The sequence below is a fragment of the Chanos chanos genome, chromosome 5, assembly GCF_902362185.1.
Source record: "Chanos chanos chromosome 5, fChaCha1.1, whole genome shotgun sequence".
In the NCBI taxonomy this organism is placed as follows: domain Eukaryota; kingdom Metazoa; phylum Chordata; class Actinopteri; order Gonorynchiformes; family Chanidae; genus Chanos; species Chanos chanos.
Genome location: NC_044499.1, coordinates 18384368 through 18410266, shown reverse-complemented (window position 1 = coordinate 18410266; position 25899 = coordinate 18384368). Strand labels below are relative to the sequence as shown.

Below are 25899 nucleotides of genomic sequence, written 5' to 3'. Positions count from 1 at the left end.
GTAATCACATAAAGAAAATTATAATCACTTTGGAAAAATGATAAAACAGAAACTTGTTTATGTTCGATATACAACTTGTATAGAAATTATTTAGAGTCGTTTCTTTTCTCTCTCCCTCCTTGTCTGAATTTATGTTTATATTTTTTTCCTTAAAGAACCATTTGGTCCAAATTCATGAAAATGACCAATATTTACAGCAGTATAATCTCTTCTTAACAATCTCAATTTCTGTAAACATCTCACAGTACCCACTAATGATGCAAAAAGTATATTCATTAAAAAAAACATATCTATAATACCACAGTCATGACAGGTGTATTTCAATCACCATAGTACTCATTGTGATAAATTAACAAAACAATAAAGAACAAGTCCCCTAATGGCTTGTTAAAACCATGTGTAGAGCCTGTGACCCACACCAGAACACTTGGACATTTTAGTAGTCATATAGATTTTATGCTAATCGCACAAATTAAACCTCAGTTTCCTATTATAAAACCAGGGTGTTGAAAATCCCCTCTATAATCATAAATTTGTGTAAAAAACAAGCAAGAGGAAGCGCAATTAAGCCAATAAAAAGAGGGCCACAGATATAATGATTCGAATAATGCTGGCATAAACAGAGGACACTGAGAATGTTCCAGCAGGCCATTAAATCAGGCTGAGTGACAAGGTCTAGAATCCAGTCAGCCCTGTTAAAATGAATATCACTCATGTCATTTCCCACCTCTCCGGACAGGAAAAAAAAACAAACAGCCTTAGACTGCAGCCTGACTATGACCTCTGTGACTTCTGCAGAAAGTCAGTGGCAAAGTGTGCCATGGTCCTCTGAGAGATACCCTCTCAGAACTAGTCACCTACAAAACCCTTTAGTTCAGCTCAGGCCTAAATGGACAGTTAGTCCTAATGCTCAGGCTGATCTCGTATCCCTTGGGTCTGGGTGTTCGATTTTCTTGTCTTCAGTGTGTTTGACAGTACTATGGAGCAGCGTAGAAGATCTTTGAGGAACTCAGGTCGTTTTTGGGTAGATCTTTTCGTATAAGAAGTTTGGGGCTAAGAGGTAAAGTTCTCCATCCTTTTCCCGTACCGCGTGGGCCCTCACAAACTGGAACTGCTCAAGGGCAAACTCGTAAAATTCATTCTCCATTTTCCATATTTCTGACTGCTGGAGCTTAGCGATGGACTCTTTGGTTGGAGGTTTCTTTTCACTGGTCTTCCTCAGATGAGATTTCTTCCCTGTGAGGGTTTATAGAAACAGCATCAGGACAAAGAACACAACTTAAGCTAGCCCCAAGACATTCTGACATGATATCTCCACACTCTTCAAACCAACTGAAACTACTTGAAAATGGAGTTGAAATACGAGATTCTAGTTCAAGTAAATTTCTATAGCATTTTTTATAATTTAAAATTCTCTCAAAGCTGCTTCACAGACATCAGTACTTAAACCCCTAGTGAACAAGCCAAAAGCAAGAGTGCAGAGGAAAAATTCCCTAGAACGAAGCAGCAAGAGGAAGAAACCTTGAAATTCAGTGCTTTATATAAATATTTATATATCTTTCAAAAATTACACATCAAAAGCAGAATCGGAAAGCAGAATTCAGCACGAGGTCAAACGTGGAGGTGGAAAAACAGCGTGAAACAACAATACCTGTTCGATAGAGCTCCAGAGCTCCTTTGAAAAAGCGAGGAAGCGCTGCCTCCAACATCATAACAAAGTCCTCCAGCTCCTCTGTTACCCCCACCAACATATACTCATTCACCAGGTTATACTTGGCTTGCTCCAAAGCCCATTTGCTGCCAATGTTCCTGGTGGGTAAAGAGATACATTCAAATGATAGATCCCGGAGTCATTGCGGATGTGTGAAAAGCGTATGTGTGAGAGATTATATACTAACATTCTGAGGATGTGTAATGTGTGAAAAGTGTATAAGTGAAAGATTACATACCAACATTCTGAGTAGTGACCACAGAAGAAAGGGATCTGGAGCCAGAGTTTCTCAGGAGCACAGTCAGAACCTCCCGCAGATACACACTCATCAAAAGTCTAAAACACAGTAAACACCTCTGTACATTCAGAAGAATCACACATTCACATCAAATCACTAATGTACAACATACACTCAGCTTTTAAGTCAGGGATGTACAGCAGGCGCTAATGAAGGTTTAAAACTACCACTAATAACCACCTGCAACTCTTCAATAATGCAAGTCCAGTTCTTACTGATATAATTATGACCTTTGGTTAACATTACTTTAGACTTAGGCTCCCGTACATAAACAATGCTACAAGACCAGACACAACAAGGAGTATGTTAGCAAACACGACAAACTACGTTCAGCTATAAATCTATAAAACAAGGCACTAAGCTCTGTGAAGAATCAAAGGAAGATACGTGAAGAATCACCTTTTTGTCCCCCTGTTTCCTGCGTCTCAGACCCGGCCTGTAATCGTCCCCAAAGCGAAGGAAGTAGTAGTAAGACACCAGGCGCTCTATGGGGTCTCGGATAACGTTGATGTAAATGGGCCTTTTCTTCACTCCAAACCTAAGGGCAGTGGGGACGGAGTAGGTGTGTGAGTGGATCAAGCCTCTGTCAGTCGTGTATCACAGATTATTTAACAGCTGTCTTTTATGTGCATATTCCACTGTGGTGTAAAACTCTCCTCAACCACAAGGAGTCAGCAGCACCAAATTCTACTGGTTACAATTTACATTTATTTTAGCAACTAAATGTTTTTGCAAGAATTAGAAAATGTACCCTTTAAAATAACAGATACAGGGCTTAGCTTCAGGGTGGATTTATTTTTGTGTTATTTCACCGTAAAAGTGGATCCGTAAAAGGTGTGCATATGGGATCATTCATGGAAGACTCATTTACATAAATTTAAGTTGGCAAAAGAAAGATCTGTGTATATAATCTGTAAAACAGAGTTATTAATCATTACTTTAGAATGTTACATGGACTAATGTTAAAGCAAAAGAAATCTCAAACTTTTGTGGAGCCTTGTGTACAGTGTCCTTTTGTATACCCATGCAGGCAAAGTGTTGGATGTTCTGCATTGTGTAACTGTATACTATTGTTGTTCTTTGCATCTATATATTGCAGTTTTTTATTATATTACTGTAATACAAATATGCCTTGCAATGTATACCTCTTAAATATGGTTGAAAGAAACCTAGCCAGAGGGAAAATTAGTCTCACAAAGGATGTATCTACCACTATATTGTGTTAAAACATGTTAATTTTCAAAGGCCTTTGTCCAGGTTTCTGTTTTAAACTAGTATTAAAATGCATCACTAAATAAGCTACTAACTTAGCAAAGTCCAGAAAGGAAATGTGTCCATGGTAGAATGCAGGTTTCATCTCCCTCCATGATGTTACGTTCTTCACAAAACGAACCTGAAAATACAGACAACAGCTCATTGCTGCCGGCACTACGAGCTGACATTAGATATGTTCTCTGTCTCAATAAGTCCTGAAGAGTACTTGTGTTTCTGCTGTGGCAGTTACCATGTTCTTATGGCAAAACCAAAAAAACCCCCAAAAGAACAGAGACATGGCTTTAAAAACCAACTTGAGGATTTGTCCAGCATGATAAATGTACCACTTGCCAGTCTTTTAAATGGTAAAAACATTTATTCTCCAGTATTATGCTTGTCCTAAACAGACAGAGTTGTTTGATAACGTAGCTCTAAATTTGAAAAATCTGCACTTTAAATGACGACTGGTAACTTTAGTAACACTAAGGGACCTGTGGTGTCAACCAAAAAAATGCTCCAGTACACAGAACCAAACACCAGTCAGAGACGCAGGCTCTCACCTGGTCCTGAATTGACATGACGGGGTTGTTTTTGGTGGTGTTGATATGCAGTACGTGGTAGTGGTTCTTGCTGCACAGATCATAGGCGATGTTGGTGAAGGAGGTGCTGGCAGTCTTGGGCACTCGGTTGTAGATGATGACCACGTCATCGGCCTCGTCCAGGAGGCTCTCCCTCGCTCCGTCCTGAGTGTGTCTCTGCTCGATCTCTCGGACCTCGTGCCTGGCTATGGCAAGTTCTGCGGAGCAAGAGGAGAACCGTTAGAAATGTTAATAAGGAGAACACTGCGCTCTGGGGACATCTCTCTTTAGCTGCAGTGGACAGCATCCAAGTGAACACTGAAATCGATACTTTGGTCGAACGATTAACCAGAGCCCTGTTATGCGCTCAGCAAGAAAGAAAAAAATATGACAAGCACATTGAGATCAACCAACGTGGATTGCTGTCTTTGTCTACTGACACCAGACAAGTGATGAAGAGCTGAGAACTAAGATTGTGTGTATGTTCTCAAGGATTTGCAGTAGCTCTTCACAGAGAAACCTTCACTTTAAGTCACACTGGCTACTCAGCTCTGTTCCCCCCCCCCCCCCCCCGTTCTCTGTACTGACATCCATAGCCTATGCTAGCATTGATTCACTTATAATTCTACTGATCACTTTCCACTGATGGTTGCATGAATCCCACATTAGGCTAGGTAAAAGTGAGATAAGCTAGTAATATCTTTCTTTAAGAGATGCTTCAATAAATTGAGAATGGTCGTCACATTGACTCTTGGTACCACACAAGGAAAAGCAACTTTTCTCTTTACTTTCTTGCCTATCAGGATTAGGAGAGTAGGATCAAACTCTCTAAAACAGTAATTGGTCACCCTCTCTACTTAAACTATTTAAATAACAAAACTCAAGTAATTCGAACAGAGGTAACAATGGCAATTTTAAAAATATAAGATCATTTTACTTGACCGTTTTCACCATACATAAACTGAACAGAGCCTTTGTTTGAAGACATCTAATACTCGTGAGATACATTAAGAGGACGTTCAACCTCCCACACAAAACCACTAAAACTTGTCGAGAGACTGACAGCTGCTCCTGTGGATTGATGAAGACATCATGAGTAGCCATGGCCCCTCCCACTCAGCTGTTGGTATCTGTTTAAACTAGTCTCAAATCAAAGCTCATAGGACCTGCTGTCCTAACTGACAACAACTGTTACCAGTTTACATAGCACCGTGTCAGACGTACAGTCACCATTAAACTTATAGAAACATGACCAGCTGTGTTAAGGCACAGACTTCAACAGCACTAACATGGTGTTTCTGTTCAGGTTAGAGAGGAGTAAACTACAAATAAGGATAAATTCTCTTAAACAGCACTCCTATGTCACTCTTGAGATCATACACTCCTTAATGTACAATTCTGTATGTGTGTGTGTGTATTTGTAAGAGACTTGTACTAACTTTATCTACAACCTAGAATTCTTCTACAAGTTAGACATTTTACTTCAGATTCAAATCACACATTTCTTCACATTTTTCCACACAACAGTGTTTTTCCCTACTGACATATTTATGCTCTAGCAAAAAAACAGGCCTCCATTCTTTGGTAGCTTTTCATCTTAAAGTATCAAATAAAAAAAAAATGAGGAATTGTTATCTAATTCTGTCTCGTTCATTCTTTCCTCATGACCAAATTACAGTGTCCAAGGAGCTTCCTAGCCTGAGACACAACTCGTCCATTGATGTCCTATGAAAGCACTTATTCAAGGCCAGCCTGTTAGCTGGGGTAGAGCTCCAGTCGCACAGAGACCGGACTGACCCTAAGACTCCCTGAGAAGTCTGTAAACTCTGTCTTAAAGCACTGTGTTGGCTATCAAGCTTTTCCATAACACAGTGCAACTGACAAAGAGCAATTACATCATGGCACACCAGCAGCTTCTTTGTTTTGCTTGAAAGTGACAGCTGTTTGATGCCATCGTCACGTTAGCAAAAAGAAAGTAGGAGAGGAAAAAAACACGGTAAATTAATATTTCACATTCTGCAACCTCAGGCCACGGTCGTAAATCTGGTCTACACGCAGTGCATCACCCAGGTCACTGATTGATGCAGATGACACTACGTATTGGTAAAAAATATTTACAAAATGAGGCATAATCCTATTAGATAACTGAACTACTACATAAATTACATTTGTTTCAGGCCTCTATTAAATTCACTATCTCTAAATTGAGGCCCATTTGAGGGGCATTCTATGAGAACCTGATTACCAGACGAAGCAAATATTTAGTCATTAAGGGACATCCTGCCTTGCTGTGTATCCTGAGTTGAGTTGTGTGTGAGAGAAAAGCTCCCTTATTCCAGCCTAGACCTATAGACCTACTAGTTGTGGGGGGAAGTAAAATACTGCCAGTGTGCAGGAGAAGAGGACATTGAAATGCCTTTATTTCAGTCTGTCCTCTGGACTCAGCTCTCTCCTGTGGTCAGTAGAGCTGATTGAGTCATATTAGTGATACCAGGATAACCGTCCAGCAGATTCAGTGTTTACAGTTACCTGTTTTTCTTTCTGCAGAATGAATGATATCACTTCAGTTACGTTACAGAATGATGGAACCAAAACGACAAAAAATGACTGGACATGAAAATACAGTTAGTTCAATCCAGAGGGTAACTGTTTGGTTTTTTTTTTAATTAAAAAGAAACAGAAATCTCTTGATGCAGCCCATATCAATGACACTTCAGCAGCCCACACCTTGCAGCAACAGACAGGTTTTCGTGTGCCATGATAAGGAGCTGCAACAGCCAAACAAAATAACAGCTACAGATAATAAAAACCATAACGCTTGCAGCTTGAAGCTAGGATACCAACGTACTATGATATTCAGAGATGTGTTGGTTAGAATACAAAGGGTAGAGTCAGAGTGTAAGTGCAAAGCTTTATGGCTCGTTTCAACACTCTTTACAGCACAGCATGCTCAAGATATCTGAGATAATATTCCTATAACAGCAATCACAAAACCTCCACACTGTCCTTAAGTGGCAAACTGATGGTGTGAGGTGGGAGGGACGTCTCTCTTTCTCTTAAATCCTCAAAGGAACAGCTAGAAATACAACACATGGGGCGCTTAGCACTTCAGGATGACAGCAGGAGTGGGAAGTAATGCAGATGATTTTAACAAGCATTCCATGCTGAAGAGACAGCGACACATCGGTGATTAAATTAAAAAAAACACGTGGTAGTCTGGCACTCAGACAATTTATCACCAGCTTTTTACTGTGTTACTAATGCTACATGATTAACTTTGTCGAGATGAGCTCTCAGACAAAACAAGATGCTCACTGGTGGCCATTAGAGAAGGTATATGTAGACTCAGCAAAAACAGTCAGTGAAAGCATAAAGCCAATGAAGTAAAAGAGAGAAAATTCCAGAATAAACATTATGTAGAGGCTACTGCTGAGTGAGAGATTTGATAGGCTCAGCAGTCAGTGATACAGAGCTGAGGTAGCATCTTACCTATAACCTGTAACAGACAGCTAAGCCTTATGAAATCAAATACTTTTGACAAGTTTTAATTTTTTTTTTTTATTTACGTCTTTAACTGTGCACTGGAACTACGAAATAGATATACAAGGCTAAAACTGTACTGTGACAACTTTTTAAAAGTGATAGCTGCAAAGTGTTTTCTTACATAATGCAGGTGTCATATTGAGCTTTCCATGCTTTGGTTAAGTGCTCTCCCAGCCCTTCAAACGAACACTTCATATGTCTAAGTGTGTGTGACTGAAGGGTTCGAAAAGACAGCTCTATGGCCACCTCAGCAACGTCTGATCCAAACTGCACACAGATGCGCACAAAAAACAGAGGCGAAAACGGTTTCTGTGAGACGGTTTGTATTACTTGAATAAACAACTGTTTAGCCTTTGTGTTGTCATTTGACTGATGCAGCGGCAATCGCGTTAGGTTAAAGGGTGTGCACGGACTAAGCTGTACAGAGAATATGTCCAGGGGGAAAACAGCTTGTTGCAGCTAGATACTATTCTGAGAAGAACTGAAGTAACTTTTCCAAAGAACTGACAAAACGAGGTCTCTGCATTCAGTTGTTTGATATTGTAAGTTAGGTTGTACCTTATGAAAGTGAAATGCAAGTCAGCATGTATTATCTCCTGTTCCACACTGGTAACTGTCGTAAAAAAAACAACAACAAAAAAAAAATGCTGCTGGCACATGCTGACCACTGAGATTTGCAAAAGTGTCTCTGACAATCACCGGGGCGTTTCAAGTACCATCTCCAACGCTCACATCCTACTGTCCACAGGGGACTGCTCCTGCAATGCAGCAGTACCTGGAGCACCGAAAGTGTAGCGGAGTAACTAGGCTTTTTTTTTTTTTTTTTTTTTTTGAATTTCAGAGCATTAACTGAAAACTGAAACTGCACACTGAAACAGTGAGATGTTGACAAGAACGAATCTTCATTTTTAAATCGTAACTTAAATGAAATGATGACAAACAAAAGAACACTGAAACAGTGCTTTAATGGAAGGTTCTTCTGCAAGGTTTTTATAGTTTCTTTCACCTCCAGAAAAGCAGAGGACTTCCAAATTTATAGTACTTTAATAATTCTGTCTTGCTGACAGCATAAAGTTACACAGTGCTGGATGATCCGATCTCTGAGGCTTTCCTCTGCTCTTTTCCTTGGCTTATTTTAAACACCTCATTCATATCTATCTTATTCATAGCTAAAGTTGTCCGCACATCAGGACAATGTGCCAGATGGCAGTCATTTTGGCAGTGGTGAAATACAGTAGTTAATGTCATGAGTGCCACAGCATAGCACAGGGATTAGCTCATGTTATAGCCTTTCGGAAGTCTAAAAACAGCAACAGAGGGAGCCAAGATCAGAATGAATCAAAGCCCTCCTGTTAACGAGTGAGGAAAGGGGAGAAAGTTGCGGTTTGACCGCGACCGGATGATCAGGTCAAGTATCGAACAACCTCTCTCTTTGTCCACAGACATTTAATAAGAATCCCCTAGTTAGAAAAGTGCCGTCATAATCATTCTTGGTTCTGCATTGTCACTGTTAAACAGGACACAATGCATATGCTGTATGACTACTGAAACCTCACTTGTTCCATATTCAAGCTGTAGTGGTAGGACTATACAACATGCAGTTTAGTGGGACAGAACCATGTGCGGTGCAGATAAACAGTAATTGAATACTGAAATGTACTTCACGGAAATGGAACTGAATACTGAAATATACTTCAGATATAACACGCTGTAAGAAAGCATTCATAGGCTTGAGGATCACATAAAATATCATTTGGAATGATTATTATTTATAATTGCAGATCATCTCCCTTTTAGATAAAAGAAATGGAAAGTCAAAGATGACTTAAATATTTGCGCTGCATTTCTTGTAATTATTTGTCTTTAGGTGACACACAGGGGAAAGTAAATGCTTTCTGGCCCTCAACTGGCTGAAATGTTATAAAGTTGAAACATTTCAAACTATGTATTTGGAGCATGGCATGATACCCTCTTCTGTTTAAACTTCAGTAATCAGTAGTCATCAAAATCTTCCAAAGACTATTTCTCATAAGAGTCTGATGTAGACATTTTCTTCAATTAAGACTCAGGTACCAGAGACAGGACTGGATCAAAAGTCTAGCTTTGGTTACACATTAGCCACATGACAAGTTTATAAACAACGTTTCTATTTACGCTGCCCTATGCGTTATGATGCTCTAGGATTACAGCCAGTGGGAAAACTGTACTGTGAGGTCCTAATGTCTCACATGCTCTTCCCCATCTGTAGTCCTATTCATTTAGGAGAGAGACTCCATAGAGGAATACGAGTCATTTTTGTAATGCATGGCAGATCATGGAGTAAATGGAAACAGAGAGATCTCCAAGCATAGGATGTGCTGGCCGCATAGGGGAGTAAAATGTAATTGATCTAGACAGAGGTCAGACACTGTGTGGAACCATCTTACATAATCTCTGAGAAAGAAAGTGGATCAGCTAATTGAGCAAGCTTTGAGGCTTGGGTTAACATAATGCGACTGTAGATGGGCAATGTTACAAACCAGTCATATGACAACGCAGTGATGAATCACAGTGCAAACAGGTATCATATCAAGAGCATGAAACAAAATATCCCGTGTTAAGTCACAACAAGAATGCACGTCTGGCTTGTTCCATTAGCTCAAGGGCTTACACAGCAAGTCACCCCCAACTCTGTCTGCACCCCCAAAATTACAGCTCGCACTTGAGATGAAGTATTGGTCACTTTATCTGGCAGTATATCACACTTTGTCTATGTACTGCATGCTCCACAGATTCCAGTCAAAAGGTTGCATGCTGAAATGGAAAACTGCCCTGATGGGCTCTGCTGTGACTATATCAATTTTCCAGTTATGGGGGTCAGTCACAGGATCTTTCAGTGACCTCACAGCTGCCACTCTGCGACTGACCTCTTGACCACAGTTTCAAATACTTGTATATATCTGTCAGGACCGGCACACAAACATATTAGTTATTATCATGCAACACTCGTTTCTACAGAGAAGTTCCAGCCTAACCCGAGAAATCAGACTTTCGACACTTAAATGTAAAGACAAACACATTTTAATTATTGCTGTACGGACACGAGCTAACATCATAGAGTCACACACAAAGCTGCTCGTACAAAAGAATACATTATCATGTTTATTCAATATAAATCTAGAGTGTGAAAACGATAGTAGTGCAACTAAACGATAGCAGTGCAACTAAAACAGAACAAGACTACGATGCATTTGGTGTAGTTTAGCCAGAGGATGTTGGTGTTGCTGCTCGGTCTGACACAATATAGCTAGCAAGACGCAAATTACTGGCTCTAGGTAAGTACCTACCTAGTTTACCTCGCGATTCCTCCAGCTTCTGTATTTGGTTCTCTAGGAAAACCATGGCCACTGCGAATGCCAGCAGTGCCAAGAGCTGAAACTTGGGAGGCATCATAATCCTTAAAATCCCCATCAAACAACCAGGTGTACAGAGGACATCCCGTAGTCAGGAAATAACGATGAGAAACACTACTGATGTGACAGACAATGCGATAATAGCTTCGCTACGCTACTTCTTATAGACTTCATGGACTTCAGCAGTAGATGTTTATGAAAGCAATGCACGAGTCGATATTTACTGCTGTAATGTGGAAACAGAAGTGAACCTATAATCACTCGAACGAACTCTCCAACTGTATTCCTGATTTTTCGGAAGAAGTATGCAAGAGTTTCAAAGAAGTCACTGGTTTACGTCTGATGTTCTGCATAAAGGCACTTCTCTCCGTCACATCTGTGCGATGCCATGCATCCAAAGGCTACCAAAGACAACCACCTTCTGGGGATTTACAATCATGAGATTTACAGGCGAGGGGAATACAATTGGAAGTATCCGAGTTGTGGCTCTTCGAAGAACAAATTTCATTCGCCAGTTCTACCGTCACTTGAATTATAGATTGATACCATTGGTTGTAGCGTAATGACTACTTCCCCTTTCTTGTTTAATCAGTTCCGGCCCAAAGAGTAGAGGAGGAAATAATATTCACAATGGCCGGGGAGGTCTACCTATTCTGGTTACTATCCATATTACAAACGGTAGGGAAACTTTTTCCAGTTTAATCCAGTTATTTTATATACGAAAATGTATTGGCAGTTTTAGTCACATCTCAATGAATTCATATTTACGTACATAGTCAGACCACAAAAACTTGAGGCATCGAGCTCATGCTAGCTGCTTCCTATTCAGTGACGTGGCCCTCATTTGTTTTAGCTAGGTTATCCCAACACATTGATTTGAATGGCATCTCTCTGCTCAGATATGATCCGCATCTGATTTCATCATTTTCTGTTGTGTTCATTTGTACATGGTTAATGAGCCGCTTTTGCCATATAGTCGCCTGATTCCTTAAAACTGTTTCAGTTCATGTCCTGCACCGTTAGCTACGGTTACATCAGTTCAGGTCAGGTTGCTGATACACATGCAGTAATGCAACTCATTTATTCAGTAACCTTTTGCTTGAGCAAACTCAATAACTGTGTTTTAGTTACCAGGATGTACGCAATTGTAATGTGATGTCCCACTTCAGGGGGCTCAGATTACAAAGTACCCTTAATCTTCAAAAACTCAAACTTGCTTCATGTTCATGTTTTGCGGATTGAGAAGCATGCATAGAACTGACAGAACTGCACCCATTACAGTTCTTCATCTCAGGATATTTGACATTGTATCTGGTTATCAACTCTGCACATGTTCTTTCACTTTCAGTTCTCTGCCTATGGAGCAGAGTTGTCATCTGAGGCATGCAGGGAGCTTGGGTTCTCCAGTAATCTCTTATGCAGCTCCTGTGACTTACTGAGCCAGTTCAGCCTTACCCAGTTGGACCCTTTCTGCAGGCAGTGCTGTCAGCAAGAGGCCCAGCTGGAGACCAGGAAGGTAATAGATCCTCAGCTGCACAACATCTAGTTCATTTACCTGGTGGCAATTTTATCATTGCTTAATGATGATCAGCCAAATTCTCTCAGAGCATTTTGTTCTGCTTTGGCAGGACCCCTTATGTATAAAAGAAGTCTGTGTTCACATGAAGTACAGAGAATATGAACCTGTCCAAAACATGTTAAGTTAAAGTGCTCTGTGGCCATTCCTGAACCTGCCATCAGTCTTGCTTAATGCAGTTAAAGGCAGAATTCAAAACTGAATTTTGTTCTGTGTCTGATGGGCAGCTTTACCCTGGGGCCATCCTGGAGGTGTGTGGATGAAAACTGGGGAGGTTCCCTCAAGTCCAGGGTAATTTCCAGGATCCCCTTTGCACTTACATAAACAAATAAATTGTTTGTCCATTTCGTTAAAATGCATATTCAGTATTGACATAAAAGAGATAAGCCCCAAGGGAGCAGTTGCCGTCAGCTGTTGTTGTGATGGAGAAGATGCTATTTTGTTAAGGACTGTTGTTACACATGGGTATGTGTTGGACCACCCTCGTAGAAGGCTTTTTTTTATGTTCAGACGTCGTGAGGCTGTTGAAACCTTGACTGGCGAGCTTTGAAGATGTCAGCCACATGACTCTGTTTACCTTGGAGGGGCTGTATTGTGTGCTCAGCTGAAATACTGTGGCAGAGCTGGTTTGAGAGCCATTGTTCACAGGAGTACATTTTGATGAAATTTCAACTGTCAGATTTTAACAGTTCCATTGAAATTTGTCCTCAGCTTTCGTCAGGAGTGACAAGCCAAAGATGTTCAAGGGTCTTCAAATTAAGGTGAGAAAATCCATGGCAAGATGTCCTGTAATCAAGTGATAGTAACATTTTTAAGCTAAATGATGGGGGATTTGCTATAAGTGATCTTTTAACTGAGCCATGTGTGTTTTACATTCATTAAGTTAGCAAGTTTATGTGATGCGACATTTTCGATTAATGGCTCAGCAAAGCAGTGAGTCTACTTTTTCAGCTTCAGAATGAAACGGAAGGTTTTGTCTCGTTTGTTTTAGTATGTGAGAGGCTCAGACCCTGTGCTAAAGCTGCTGGACGATAACGGGAACATTGCTGAAGAACTCAGCATCCTCAAGTGGAACACTGACAGCGTGGAGGAATTCCTCAGTGAAAAGTTAGACCGTATTTAGTGCTTAGCATCCGGCATCTGTTTTATATATGTTTACAGCTCAAAACAAATATTGAGGAACTGTACTGCTGGACTCTCTTTGTACTCTTTACCTTATCACGAGCATTTGAAATCTGTCTTTCTGTCAAATTTTTATTCCCGATGCAAATCAGTCATGTTGTAGTCATCCAATGAACCACAAAAACCCGTTAGCATTCTTTCTAAATGGCTGAACCTGATTGGCCTGTTCATAGTTTGGAGAAATGTTAACAGCCTTTGATTTGTCCCCTTCAGTTGAGTTATTTGCTCTATCCCAAAACATGTGTCGTCCATCTCATTATTATGATTTTTTTTTTTTTTTTAATATACCAGAAAGTTGTGTTTATGAATGAAGGTTGAAGGAGACGGCTGTGAGAGCTTTATGGTTTCTCATCAGATGCACATGCCTATGTGTAGCTGCACTTTAATGAAGGTCTCACAGCAAACCAGCCAATGGTATGTGAAGCCTGAAGTCTCTGTGGAGCTCCCAGGGTTTGATGCAATGATGAGAACCTTAAAGCCTCACACCAGGAACTGGATATCTGTTCAATAAATGCTTGTTTAGAATCAGATAGTTGCAATTGTGTTTTATTGTCTCACACACATAAGGCTCAGATGCTTTCCTCAGATGTTGTACATTATTTTTTCTTGTCAGTAACAATTTAGGAAGCAAATACAGTTTGGAAAAGATGACCTCAGATCAAAGTAAGGCCTACACTGCATTTCACCTATAATTTTAGTTGGTGGTTTTCTGTTTATTAGAAACCACTGGGCCTTCCTCCTCCTGAGTGCAGCAGGAGAAACTTCTCTGGCATAGAGAGGATAGGGCCTCTTTTTTTATTTAAAAAAAAAAAAAAAAAAAGAACTGATCTACAAACATAGGCATGGAATCCAAAAGAAAGAATCAAAGGTCAAATTAAACTGACATGATTTCTTGCAGGCATCAGTGTAAACTACTCAGTATCATTCACCTCAGAACAGCAAAGCATACCATGCGCAAAATGGTGAACCAAATGCAATATTTCATTGGTCGGCCTTATGGCACTGCAAGTGATTTTGCCCTCTTAGGATTATGTGAAGATGTACTCCAGACCTGTATTCAAACAACTGCCAGCCAAAGAGCAACATAAAATACCACATCATAAATCATTTTTATCTCTCTAACTGAACCTCACAAAAATACTGACTGAACTAACAGATCTCTTATAAATTTTGGTGAGGTTTAACTGAATTGGAGGGAAACACCCACCGTTGTACCCGTTGTTATAGGTCTCAAAAAGAACATAACATTTCTCTAAAGCAATATGGGACTGCAATGTTTTATAGTCTTTAAGTCCCTCAACATTATGTAAATAATGAGGGATTTGCATCACTATGATACTGACTATACATGGGCCTCTAAAAACTGGGCCGCCTTACAACACTGTGATAGCTGAGTCAGAGTGGCAGTGTATTGCAGAGCTGCAGCGCCCTCTGGTGAATCAGTAAAGGATTGCTTTTTGTATCACCACAACATCTGAACGCTTTGCTGGTGCGTAAAAATGTCTGCTGTGTGCTTTTTTTTTTTTTTTTTTTTAACTCTGTGTCCTTATCTTAAAAACTGTGTTGTTTGGTATTTGAAGTGTCTGAGTTTCAGGATGCTTGACTGCATTTCAGGAACAGTTGGAAAATGTAGGGGTGCGAGAAATCATTGTTTGGCGAGTTCAAACTGACCTCCTTCCTCCCCTTGTTTCTGGCTTTACAGATACATATTAACTACATGTGACTCAATTATCACAGTAGAATGCATTAAATCCCTCTGTTATCTTAAAACAAGAAAATGACAGTAACAAACAACAAAAACTTTCAAACCTCTGGGTAAAGTTTGCCTAACACCTTTCATTTTTTGTTCCATGTGTCATGTATTATCTGCCTATGTAAATAATACTGTTAAATGTGGGAGACAATACATAGAGAGAAAAGTACACATATTACTATAACATTCATTAATTTATTTTATTAAGTTTATTTTTATATAAAATGAAAAAAAAAAATAACTGCAGTACAATTTAATTTATCCACATTGTAAAATTAATAAAATGACAAAGGAGTAATGCAAATGTTAGCTAATCTTTATCAAAGTAAACATAACATAAAAATCCATATTACAGAACCATATTTTTTCCTTAGATGTCTAACATACTTCATAGATACAGTACCACACTGATTGTTACAATATCTTGTTTCAACTGATACTGAAAAAAACTGAACTGAACTAAAAAAAAAAATTGCAGCAAACTCAGTGAAAGCATGGAGAGTGTGCTCTTGATTTCTCTGCATTTACACATAATTCTTATTCCTTTTTCCACTCTCACTGTCCTCATAGGCAGCTGTAGTCTGGCTTTGAGCTTTGTAAGCGACTGACTTGTACCTGAAAGACAAGGAAAGATGCAATTAATTGTAGCTTAATTGCCGGCATATCAGTGCAATGAAAACTCTTGGAAACTCAAATAATAATGAAATTTACTCATAGAATTACGAGATGATTTTAATGTAGTCACTTACGGTCCCTTAGGTTGCATTGCCTTGAAGGCGATGCACTTCAAAATTGCACCTATCACCAGCAAAGCCCCACCTATCCAAACCACAAAGAGGGCTGGTCCAAACGTGTACCTGACCGTTGGAAACCAAACAAGGTACTGTAAACATAAAGTGACTAATCTCTCAGTCTACACCCCTGTTACCATAATGAAAATGAGATAACACCTAAGTGTGTGCTTTCCATCTCACCTGGGCGTCAGACTCCCCATCCCACCCATTCCCATTCCACCCATTGCATTCGCTCCCATTCCTTCCATGGCGGACATCTCACCATAGTTGGGATTGTATGTGCTCAGCATAAAACTGGCTACAATCTGACTGGCATATATAGATGCTCCGGCGATGCCACAAACCCCTGAGAAAAAAAAAACAACAGTCATGCACAGTTAGTCAAACAGTTTGGCTCTTTGGTACTGTAAATCATTCACTTGAATTGAAATCATGATTTCCATGATTTTTTTAGAGGCTTAAAATGCCTTTGGGAGCTGGGATAGGTTAGTTTTTTTTGTTTTGTTTTTGCCACATTTGCTGTCATTTTAAATAGTTTGGGTTGCAATTATCTGTGTACCTCCAATAAGGAACATGACTCCTGCTGCCAGAGTCATTTTGGCTTTGACAGAGTCATCGGTGCGACCCACTCTGAAACACTTTAGTGAGAAGAGCGAGATCCCCGCGGCGATTACTCCGAGAATGATTCCGACAATCATCAAAGCTCTCACAGCCTGGAAACTTCCTGGGAGACAATCAGAGACATGTCACAGTTCAGTCTGGATCTCCGGCTCTAATGAAACACTGATGCCATCCTCCTACTCGTTTTAGAAGAGCATCATCTTCTAAAAATATTTTTACAAATGAGGTCCTGCTGTAGCATCTTAAGTGTTTAGGTTAAATGCTTAATGACTTCCTTTTCCATAGTTCAGTGCAGTTTTGCAGTGTGAAAATGGAACTAAAAAAGTCAAAGAAAATATGAACGCACAGGAAAACTATTTTAAGAAACCATTCTAGGAGTAAAGACGAGGAGCACAAAGTTTCATTGTTTGAATAAAATATATAGTGTAGTGGTTTAAGGAAAGGGCATTGTCTGAATAAAATATATAGTGTAGTGGTTTAAGCAAAGGGCAGGAGATCTTATCATGACGTGCTTAGCCTCTCTGGTTCTGAGTCTTTGTTTGTTAATACCCTGATAGCAAGGCTGGCTGATTGTAGCTAGGGGCCGTTCTAGAATTAAATAAATACCGCCCAAAAGTAAATACAGCTATAGTATAACAGTATAACAACTACATCACATTTCTTTAGCATGAATGTTTATCGAATAAAGGCTATATTAAAGAATGCGACTTACATATTTACACCCAATTTATAATTTAGATCATTTCCCAAAGTAAAATGACAAATAATGGTATTAATGTAACATATATACAATAATATACAAATATACAACGCTGGCTGAAGAAGACTCAACTCATATTTGTAGCCACATATTACATCTGTCTTTCAATGTTGTATTTCAGTAAAATTGTTTTTAACATTATGCTGGTCACCTTTATTTTTCTCTTGCTGTATGAATGTGTGAAATATGACAGTTTTGTCCTTGTTTCACTCCAAAGCCTAGAACCAATGTGCCACTCAAAACAAATATGTACTAAGTACTGCACTGTCTTATCAAAGGAAATCTGTATTTGATGTATATAGGTAATGAGTCAATTACCCATACAAAAAACATGAAAGAACAAAAGTGAAAAAGAACATTAGATTTCAAAATTCTGCATTTAAAGCACTAATTCAGTGTGCTTAAACTACTTTACCTCAAATAAAGTTCAACATTGTGTTTATTTCCTGTTTTATTGTCCTATTTCTGTTACGAACTTTTATTAACTCATAAAATCAATGAATCCTTCCAAAAATACTGGTTGTGAATGAAGCAAAACATACCAGCATAGCCCAAAAGGCCATAGAGTGGCCGGCACTCCGTGAATCCCGCGGTGGACACTTCACAGTTCATCCAAAGTCCCTTATAGGTATACACGGAGGTCACCACGTCCCCCTGGCGATCCTTGGTGCTCCAGTTATTCATGGCCGTACCGGCGATGAGTGCCGCTACACCAATGAGCCCTAAGACAAATCCAAAGGTCTGTAACACAGTAGATGCCATTATTCTCTCAGCACCGTCTCTTTGGGGTCCAGGTGGATTGTCGGTAGTGAAGCGGTCAGTGAGAGGCCAGCAGGAGAACTGAGGCTGGACAAGGTGGGGCACCTGCCTTAATCTTGGTCTGGGCGCACACGCTCATGTGCACGCCCACGTGCGTGCCCCCAGCTTGATTCGTCATTGGGTTTATGTGGGGACAGTTCTGCCTGGCACCTTCCGGGAGTGGTTCGGTGCTTATGAGAAATATGTGTTAAGAGTAGCACACCGAGTCTCCATTACCACCTTGTGCTTGTGTACAATATGACAGTGTCACTAATACAGTCATAATGTAAATGTGGAGGTGTGACATAACATACTCGATACCAAAAGGTTTTGAGGGAAGGGCCTGTGTAGATGGGGGGAACAGTGTCTGAAAAAAAGCTGGTCATTATTTATTCACAGAGCAAACATTTCTTATCAACTTATTGAGACTGAATTTGGTTTCTGTAATGTCTTGTTCTGCTACACCAGTGTGTCCTTCTCATTGGTCTACACTTTGATTGACTTCAAACCTTTGAAACTAAACTAAAGACTGGGAAGTATTGTCTAGATCTATACCTGTCAAAACAGGAACATCACTGAATACTGTGTGATAAACAGTGTTGATAATTAATTATTAGTTATCAATAGTTTATTTCATCTTTTGTTCAATCTTTCTTTGACCATGTACTGTATTTATGTTTCTAAAAGAAACCCTGTGGATATGAACAAGCCCTCAAAAACAAGGGTTGTCACATGGTTGTCCTTATCAAAGGGTCAATAATGATTTGACTGTTTGAGAGAAACACTTTTCATTCTTATCAGTGCCTTTACGTTGAGTGAACTATAGAGAGAAACACACAAGCAGTTTTTCACCAGACCAAGTACTAGTAGGCCTTTTGTTCCATCTGGAGCTTTCGGTTCCACGTTAACTGTCAGATACCTCAGGTATGTAGTTTGAAAATACACGTTCCTTTAAAAATCAACCAATAACAGGGTTGACCTGACCAGCGGTCAGCATCTGCATGCATCAGGGTATGGCTCTAATGAAAAGAAGGTCAAAGGTACTGGAGACATGTATAATTAGCAAATAATAGGCCATTGTTGTGAAGACAATTTATTGGCAACATATTACAGAAAAGCACAGTGATACAAATGATATTGACTAACATTTAAATTGGCTTTAAATCATGTTGTCACACAATAACTGAGAAGAGGACGGTAATTAATGGGAGATAATTAACGGGCTTTAACTTGTTTAACTCAGAACAGTTGTTCCGATGTTTAATGGAGCTGCAAAGATCTCACACCACCACAGCGTCAAAGTTTGATTATATTTTTCGATATACAATATTGAACTGTATGGGTTGGGTTACATTGGTGACAATAACGCTAACGCAGGCTGTGTCTACTGGTCTCAAATTGCTGTAAATCTCACTAAAGAACGTATGCCCTCAAATTCCCCCCCCCCTTTTTTGCGTTTTCTTTCTATGTCCTTTGTTTGGATATAAGCTAATTGCCTTTTCAGTGGGGAAGGGGAAAGGTGAGAGGCTACGCAACGTTTTTGTCATGACAAGTTTTATCAAGTAACTAGTAACTTTATCAAGTATAACTTTACAGCTTCCACAGCACTTCCAAGGAATTTGCGAACATATCAGTTTAATTTTTGGTTCTAAGTGAATGTTTTAGACAGTGAATATTTCAGAGAGAATTTCATATAATTTCAAAACAGAAACCTTCGTGCAGTCGAACTTAAATAAGATAAAATTGCCCATACTAGTGCAAAATCAGCCCTCTGCATATTCACTTTTATGTACACCTTTCCTGACTCGTGCAGACCTCTTAGATCTTTGCTTGCCATGGTATCTGATGTTATGTAAAAATCATTTAATTTCGTTCTCATAAAAATAGCCCTTCGACTTGTCTTCGCCACATTGATGCTAAATAATACTAGCAAAAGCAAAAAGTTGCAGAATAGTACACGACATTTTCGCGCAGGAACACTTCCTGAACAGTTACTTTGTCGGTTTCCTTAAATGTTCCACAGGTCTTTGAGCTGAACTTATTTACTCAGTTAAATTGAGCTATAAGTTCGTCAAAAATGATAGTTTCAGACATGTAAAATCATAGTACCAAGAGCTGTCCAGACCATTACATTTTTTTTATCATTATTAGGCCTATTATTAGGGATGGCTATAAGAAGGGAGAATAGTGAAATCAGAATGAGACTGTCACATGGTAACTGCTTTAGTTACCTGCCTGTAACTGCTCCAGTATTAAAGTGACAATTTTAGCATGTCAAATTAATGTCTATGGATCACCACATCAATGTTATCAAGATGCGTTTCTCACATGTTGTGCCCCTTTCGAGCAGCCTCACCGAAAAAGCTCAGCGGTCCGAACAGGTTCATCTCGAAAAGATTTTATCAGACATATATGTTAAAATCATACTTGCGTCGCCAATTTCACTGTGCAATTATACAGACGATTATTTGCCTTTTGCTCTTTCAGTTGTCTGTGCTTCGTTTTATATTGTTAAAATAGCCTACTCAAAGAATTTTTCTCAGCGATACCGATAAACAATTTTTGAACGTCCACGAGTGACAGTAAACATCATTGAAACAGTAGTCCCTTCAAAATGTACAGAGCTATTTCAAGCCAGTTCGTCTTACTGATTTCACGTTTTTCTCTGGAACAAACTATGAAATATTTCCTGAGAATTTCGAGAATATTTTGATTTATGTACATAAATCTCAAAAACCTAGACATTTAATGTCCATTTTGGTCCCTAAACATATTAGACCTCACATATTTGAAAAAAAAAAAAAAACAGGCCTTCAGTCAGAAACTACTTTGAACGAAAGGGCATTATACTACTACACATGAAAACAAACAGATAATAAATAAATAAAGCATTTCCAAGTGAATGTTTGGGTACCCCACACTTACGTGTCATTATGAGCTCAAGTCTCTGATATTTGTTTTTGCACGAGCTTCACATATTTGCACCTCCATTATATACGAAAATCAGTTTATACACTTTCTAGTGATATTTTCGCCCGTTGAAAGCATGGATAGTTTGTAGTTCGTCAGTGTTCCTGCGCAATGCCATACATTTCACCACTGTGAACTTCTTGTGCAATTACTTCTCTAACAGTCCACCTGAAGGCGATGATGGGTACTCTGCGCCAGCTTTCGTTGTTCCCGGAAAAAGTATGTAAGCTACAGGCGGCTGTAGGCTGTAGGCTGACCACGCCGCGCAGTTACATGGCACCATGTAGCTTGGGCTTGAAGGAGACGGCTGGCAGTGTGTTGGCTGACCGGGACATCCCAAACTACCAAAGGCTCCATTCTGAAAACCTACAGACGAAGCGTACGAAAAGGTCCTAGTAGTTGTGGTGTGTGGAATGTCTGGTATTTTCTGAATGGCGGTAGCGCTGAACTGATTTGCGTCTAGGAAGGGATGCAATGTCGATGCTGGTGGCAGAAAAGTTCTCACTCCCTCCGAAGAAAGCAGATGGGACTCGGCGGAATATCCTTTAAAATCATTTAAGTCCCCGACGGAGGGCAGAGAGAAAACGATTCTTTCTCTTTTCAGCAAACTTTTCGTCTTGCGCCTTGGTCTGTACTTATAGTCTGGGTGCTCTTTCATATGCTGTGCTCGCAGCCTCTTTGCCTCGTCAATGTAAGGTCTCTTTTCGGCTTCAGAGAGGAGCTTCCAGTCTGCGCCAAGTCTTTTGCTTATTTCGGAATTGTGCATTTTGGGATTCTCCAACGCCATTTTTCTTCTTTGACCCCGGGACCATACCATGAATGCATTCATTGGTCTCTTGATGTGATCTGAAGTCTTTATCATGTCAACGGAAGACATTTAATGCACCTATATGTCAACAGCCAAATTCACTATTACTATTAAAATCTCTGATCTGCAGGATTCACACTGAAATTAAGAAATTCACGCAAATATGTCCTGAGAGAGCTTACGGACTGTGTGAATTAATATAGTGTAAATCAAGCGCCTTGTGGTCAAACTGTACTTGCTCCATTCCATTCCTCTGCATCCATGGAAAATACTTCAAAACAAACGCGAGCTGGTTTGATGAGTATGTTTACTTGGTGGATCACATAAGGGTGTCCACTTCGTTCTCTGTCCTCAGCCTGGTCTGGTCTTGTCTTGAGGTGGGGAATGTTTCAATGCATGACTTTTGAGTGCGGCGAGTTTCAAGGAAGTGACTGATGTAGGGAGTACACAGTCTGTCAGGATCATTAGGTCCTTGCACATCATACAGGACATCACCCTGCGTGTCCAATCAGCGAGAGGAGAACACCATAATTGAAACTATTAGCAGAAAACAGGGGCGCCGCTAGAAATTTTTGGCCCTATGAAAGAATATAATATACTTATGATGATAATAGTAATAGTGTTCTATGAGGGCACCCTGTCAGTACTGGGCCCTTGGAATCGTCCTAACACCCCCCCCCCCTCCTTACGGCGCATCTGCCAGTAAATAATTAATTTTGGCCTGATTTCTAACTTGCCTGTGCGAGAATCAAACCACAAGGTGATCACTGATCACAGGGCACTTGTATTGTCGACTTTATAACATTGTTGATCGCAAAAGACATTTTGGCGCTCGGAACGCACTGGGTGGTCCATTTCAATGTTCATTCATTGAACATTTGGGTAACATTTGGATTACTTAGAAGAGACTGCCAACTACAAATGTAAATAGTTCGCGCCAAACCAGAGTTAGCACAAAAAAATCGTGCAGCCTAAATAATGACGAATTACCGACGTTTAATTCAGTAAATTCACGAATTATCTCAAGGTCAAAACTAAGGAAGTTCTCTTTGGTCACTGTGTTGTACAAACAAAACACAGTTAAGCCGTTTATTGATGACTCGAAATTCAGTTGCTGTGTTTCCGATAACCAAATATCATATCAACATTGCGCAATTGAAATGCAGTGATGTTGAGCTGTCCGTGGTTCTGAAGGTATGTGAGGTGAGTTGTGGAAGCTGCTCGGCGCCGGCGGGGCCAATAATATTGAAATTATATGGACAGTTTCCTTTGAGACACATCTCAGGTATAAAAGCATTAAGAAGAACTTATGTACTCATTTCAGCAACCAAAGAGCAGAGCAATACCGTAAGCGCGTTCCCGTGGGATGGGATTTTCATCACATTTTTTCCGTAACGTTCTCTGAAAATGTCTCTCGATTTTTTGGCCAAAAATGTATTTTCAGTGTTGTGTCATCAAAACTGTCAAAGTTCCAGTACTTTTCTACATTAAATGTCAATTTAACTGCAACTTAACCTTTATTTAAAAATGTCTAAAGCGCTCTTTTTATTCTGGATATAATTAACTTTTTGTCTGTGTTTTTGCTTTTTCTTCTTTTTACTTAAAGGTAAAACAAAAGGACTGCATTTGCTTGTTTTTTTGGAATAGTGCCAGATGAAGAGAGACACCCTAATGGGGCTTTTCACCACCTCACACAGAACTGCTGGTGGACATCTTCAGCTTATCTCTTAGCACAGACAGTGTGGATGACTCCCCTACACTTCCTTACTCCCAAAAAGCCACCAAACCAGATTAAGTCAGAGTTAGTGAACCAGGCCACTCATAGTCCATGGTCTCTAGGAGTGGACAACTAGAATTGATATATGTTTCTTCATTTAGTCTGCTTAAGATTCATCTGTAGCATTTTATCTCTGATGTACTGTAATGAGATCAAACAACAATACCCATTCAATACTTGCTTATTTTAATGATTGATTAAAGACAATGATTTTTTTTTTGGGTCATTGTTTTTATAACACTAGCTGTCTGTTCTTTGTGATGTACCCTCAGTGTCAAACAGCCAAATGTACATTTCAGCCTTTATGTTTGTGTATCATTAGGATGATGATTGGAGAATTGGCTGCCTGCAGGAAGCTGACGGGTCACGGCGATTCTTTGTGTGATTTTATCTACTGCAAAGGGAGATTTCAAACACAGGAGACCACTGAGCATGCCGTGAAGCTGATTACAGTTTCATCGGCTTTCACTGACAGATAAAAGTGTCATTGAAGAATCTGTCAAACTAGAATTTTATCCTGTTACACACTTCCTTTCATCTGCCACCACAGACAAGGAGAGTGAGTTGCCCTCACACCAGCAATCTCTCTAAATAGAGTAAAACCAGTGTGTGTGTGCACACACACTTCTCCACTGCTCTGGGCCTCAATGAGAGACACTGTGGGAGTAATACAAGAATGATGTTAAGCCACGAACATAGTCTGTTGGTGGTAGAGTTGTCACTATAATGTTTCTTTATATAAAGAATTATTAGAAGCTTGGTGCTGTTTCAAGATATGACGTTAACTGCCTGAAAGGAAAAGTGTCTCTAGAGAGGCAAGACAATACTTGTTGTTTTTGTTTTGTGTTACTGTATGAATACTTGCATCATCCATTACTATACCGTCCTGCTCTGTAGCGGGACCCACGTAATGTCATATTAACAGAGCACCACGGATTTTTCTCAAATTAAGGTGATATTCTTTCACATGTGTACGTAAGTAGCTGCTGCTTCATTTTGTCATATCCTAAGGTAACAGTCTTGTATATTCTTTGTGTTCTGTCTCAGGCCCTTTGTCTGTGTCTGTGTATCAGTGGGATGAGTGGAGGTTTGGTTGCCTGCAGGGGCTGGTGGGTCACAGCACTCAGTGTGTGATGATATCTTTTGCAGAGGGAGATTTCAAACACCAACCATGCAGCGAAGCTGATTACTGCTTAGTGGACTCACACTAGCAGATAAAACAACCATGAAAGAGTCTATTGAATTAGCATTCGTCCTCCTGGATACTTTCATCTGCTTCCAAAATCCAGGTTAGAATTTTTTTCCATTAATTTTTCTGTCTGCTCTCAACCTAGAAATCTGCATGTTTCATGTCCTCTTGGATACTGTAGGAACAACATTAATTCACATATTGGTGACCACACTAAGTACATTGAATGTAACCTCAATAGTAAGTATTCCCTCAGAGAAGTAAGTCAGTGGCTAAAATGACTGACGTGATCCCTTTATCCACTTACAAATACAGATATTTGCCCTCTTTAGAATGTACTTTTTCTTCTCATACCACCGTCATCTTGACACAAGAAGTCATAAAGACAGCACAAAAATGGGGAACCCGAAAGAGAGGTCTCACAGACAAAACAAGGAAACATTAGCATGTTTAGCAAAAGATATATCCCCTGAGACCTGTATGTGATAATCCAGTGAACTTTCAAACAAACATGGCATTTGGTAAAGGTGAACTGTTAGGTTCCTGGTTTTGCTATGAGTGATACAGCCGTGTTGACTAGGGAAATAGAATGAGTCACGCTGGCTGGGTCCCAATACCATACCAGAGGAACAGCAGTATCCGGGAAAGGATGATAATGCAGCTGATACCGTAGTAGTCTTGGGATTAGATGTGAGATAAACTGTTTCAAGGTATGTGCGGGCACTGTGTAAGCCTTCCTGCTTCAACTGACTAACAGAACTGACTAATAGAACTGACTAATAGAACTGACTAATAGAATATATTCAGTCTGACTGCATTTTAAACCAAAGTGAATGCTCTGGGCCCCGTCCACATTGTCATTGGTAGGAGAGGTAAGCAACCATTTTTGATATTT

At 39.8% G+C, this 25899-nt stretch overlaps 4 protein-coding genes across 4 annotated transcripts; 1 reads left to right on the top strand and 3 right to left on the bottom strand.

Annotated features, from left to right (window-relative positions):
• Positions 1-1009: 1009 nt before the first annotated feature.
• On the bottom strand, positions 1010-10834 carry hs2st1a (heparan sulfate 2-O-sulfotransferase 1a). The gene is made up of 7 exons (XM_030775413.1): positions 10711-10834; positions 3824-4059; positions 3317-3402; positions 2409-2547; positions 1950-2047; positions 1652-1809; positions 1010-1236 (listed from the first exon to the last, which is right to left on the bottom strand). The coding sequence occupies exons 1-7, from the start codon at positions 10832-10834 to the stop codon at positions 1010-1012; spliced, it is 1068 nt and encodes a 355-aa protein (XP_030631273.1).
• A 542-nt stretch (positions 10835-11376) lies between these two features.
• selenof (selenoprotein F) lies at positions 11377-14062 on the top strand. The gene is made up of 5 exons (XM_030773957.1): positions 11377-11454; positions 12125-12292; positions 12580-12643; positions 13064-13113; positions 13344-14062. Exons 1-5 carry the CDS (start codon positions 11407-11409, stop codon positions 13473-13475), a joined length of 462 nt encoding a protein of 153 aa, XP_030629817.1. The 5' UTR covers positions 11377-11406; the 3' UTR covers positions 13476-14062.
• A 1749-nt stretch (positions 14063-15811) lies between these two features.
• Positions 15812-18224, bottom strand: cldn18 (claudin 18). The gene is made up of 5 exons (XM_030774735.1): positions 18005-18224; positions 16641-16805; positions 16262-16427; positions 16037-16144; positions 15812-15902 (listed from the first exon to the last, which is right to left on the bottom strand). The coding sequence occupies exons 1-5, from the start codon at positions 18222-18224 to the stop codon at positions 15812-15814; spliced, it is 750 nt and encodes a 249-aa protein (XP_030630595.1).
• Positions 18225-21378: 3154 nt separating this feature from the next.
• On the bottom strand, positions 21379-22107 carry LOC115812249 (transcription factor Sox-14). The gene has a single exon (XM_030774733.1). It carries the CDS (start codon positions 22105-22107, stop codon positions 21379-21381), a length of 729 nt encoding a protein of 242 aa, XP_030630593.1.
• Positions 22108-25899: the final 3792 nt, after the last annotated feature.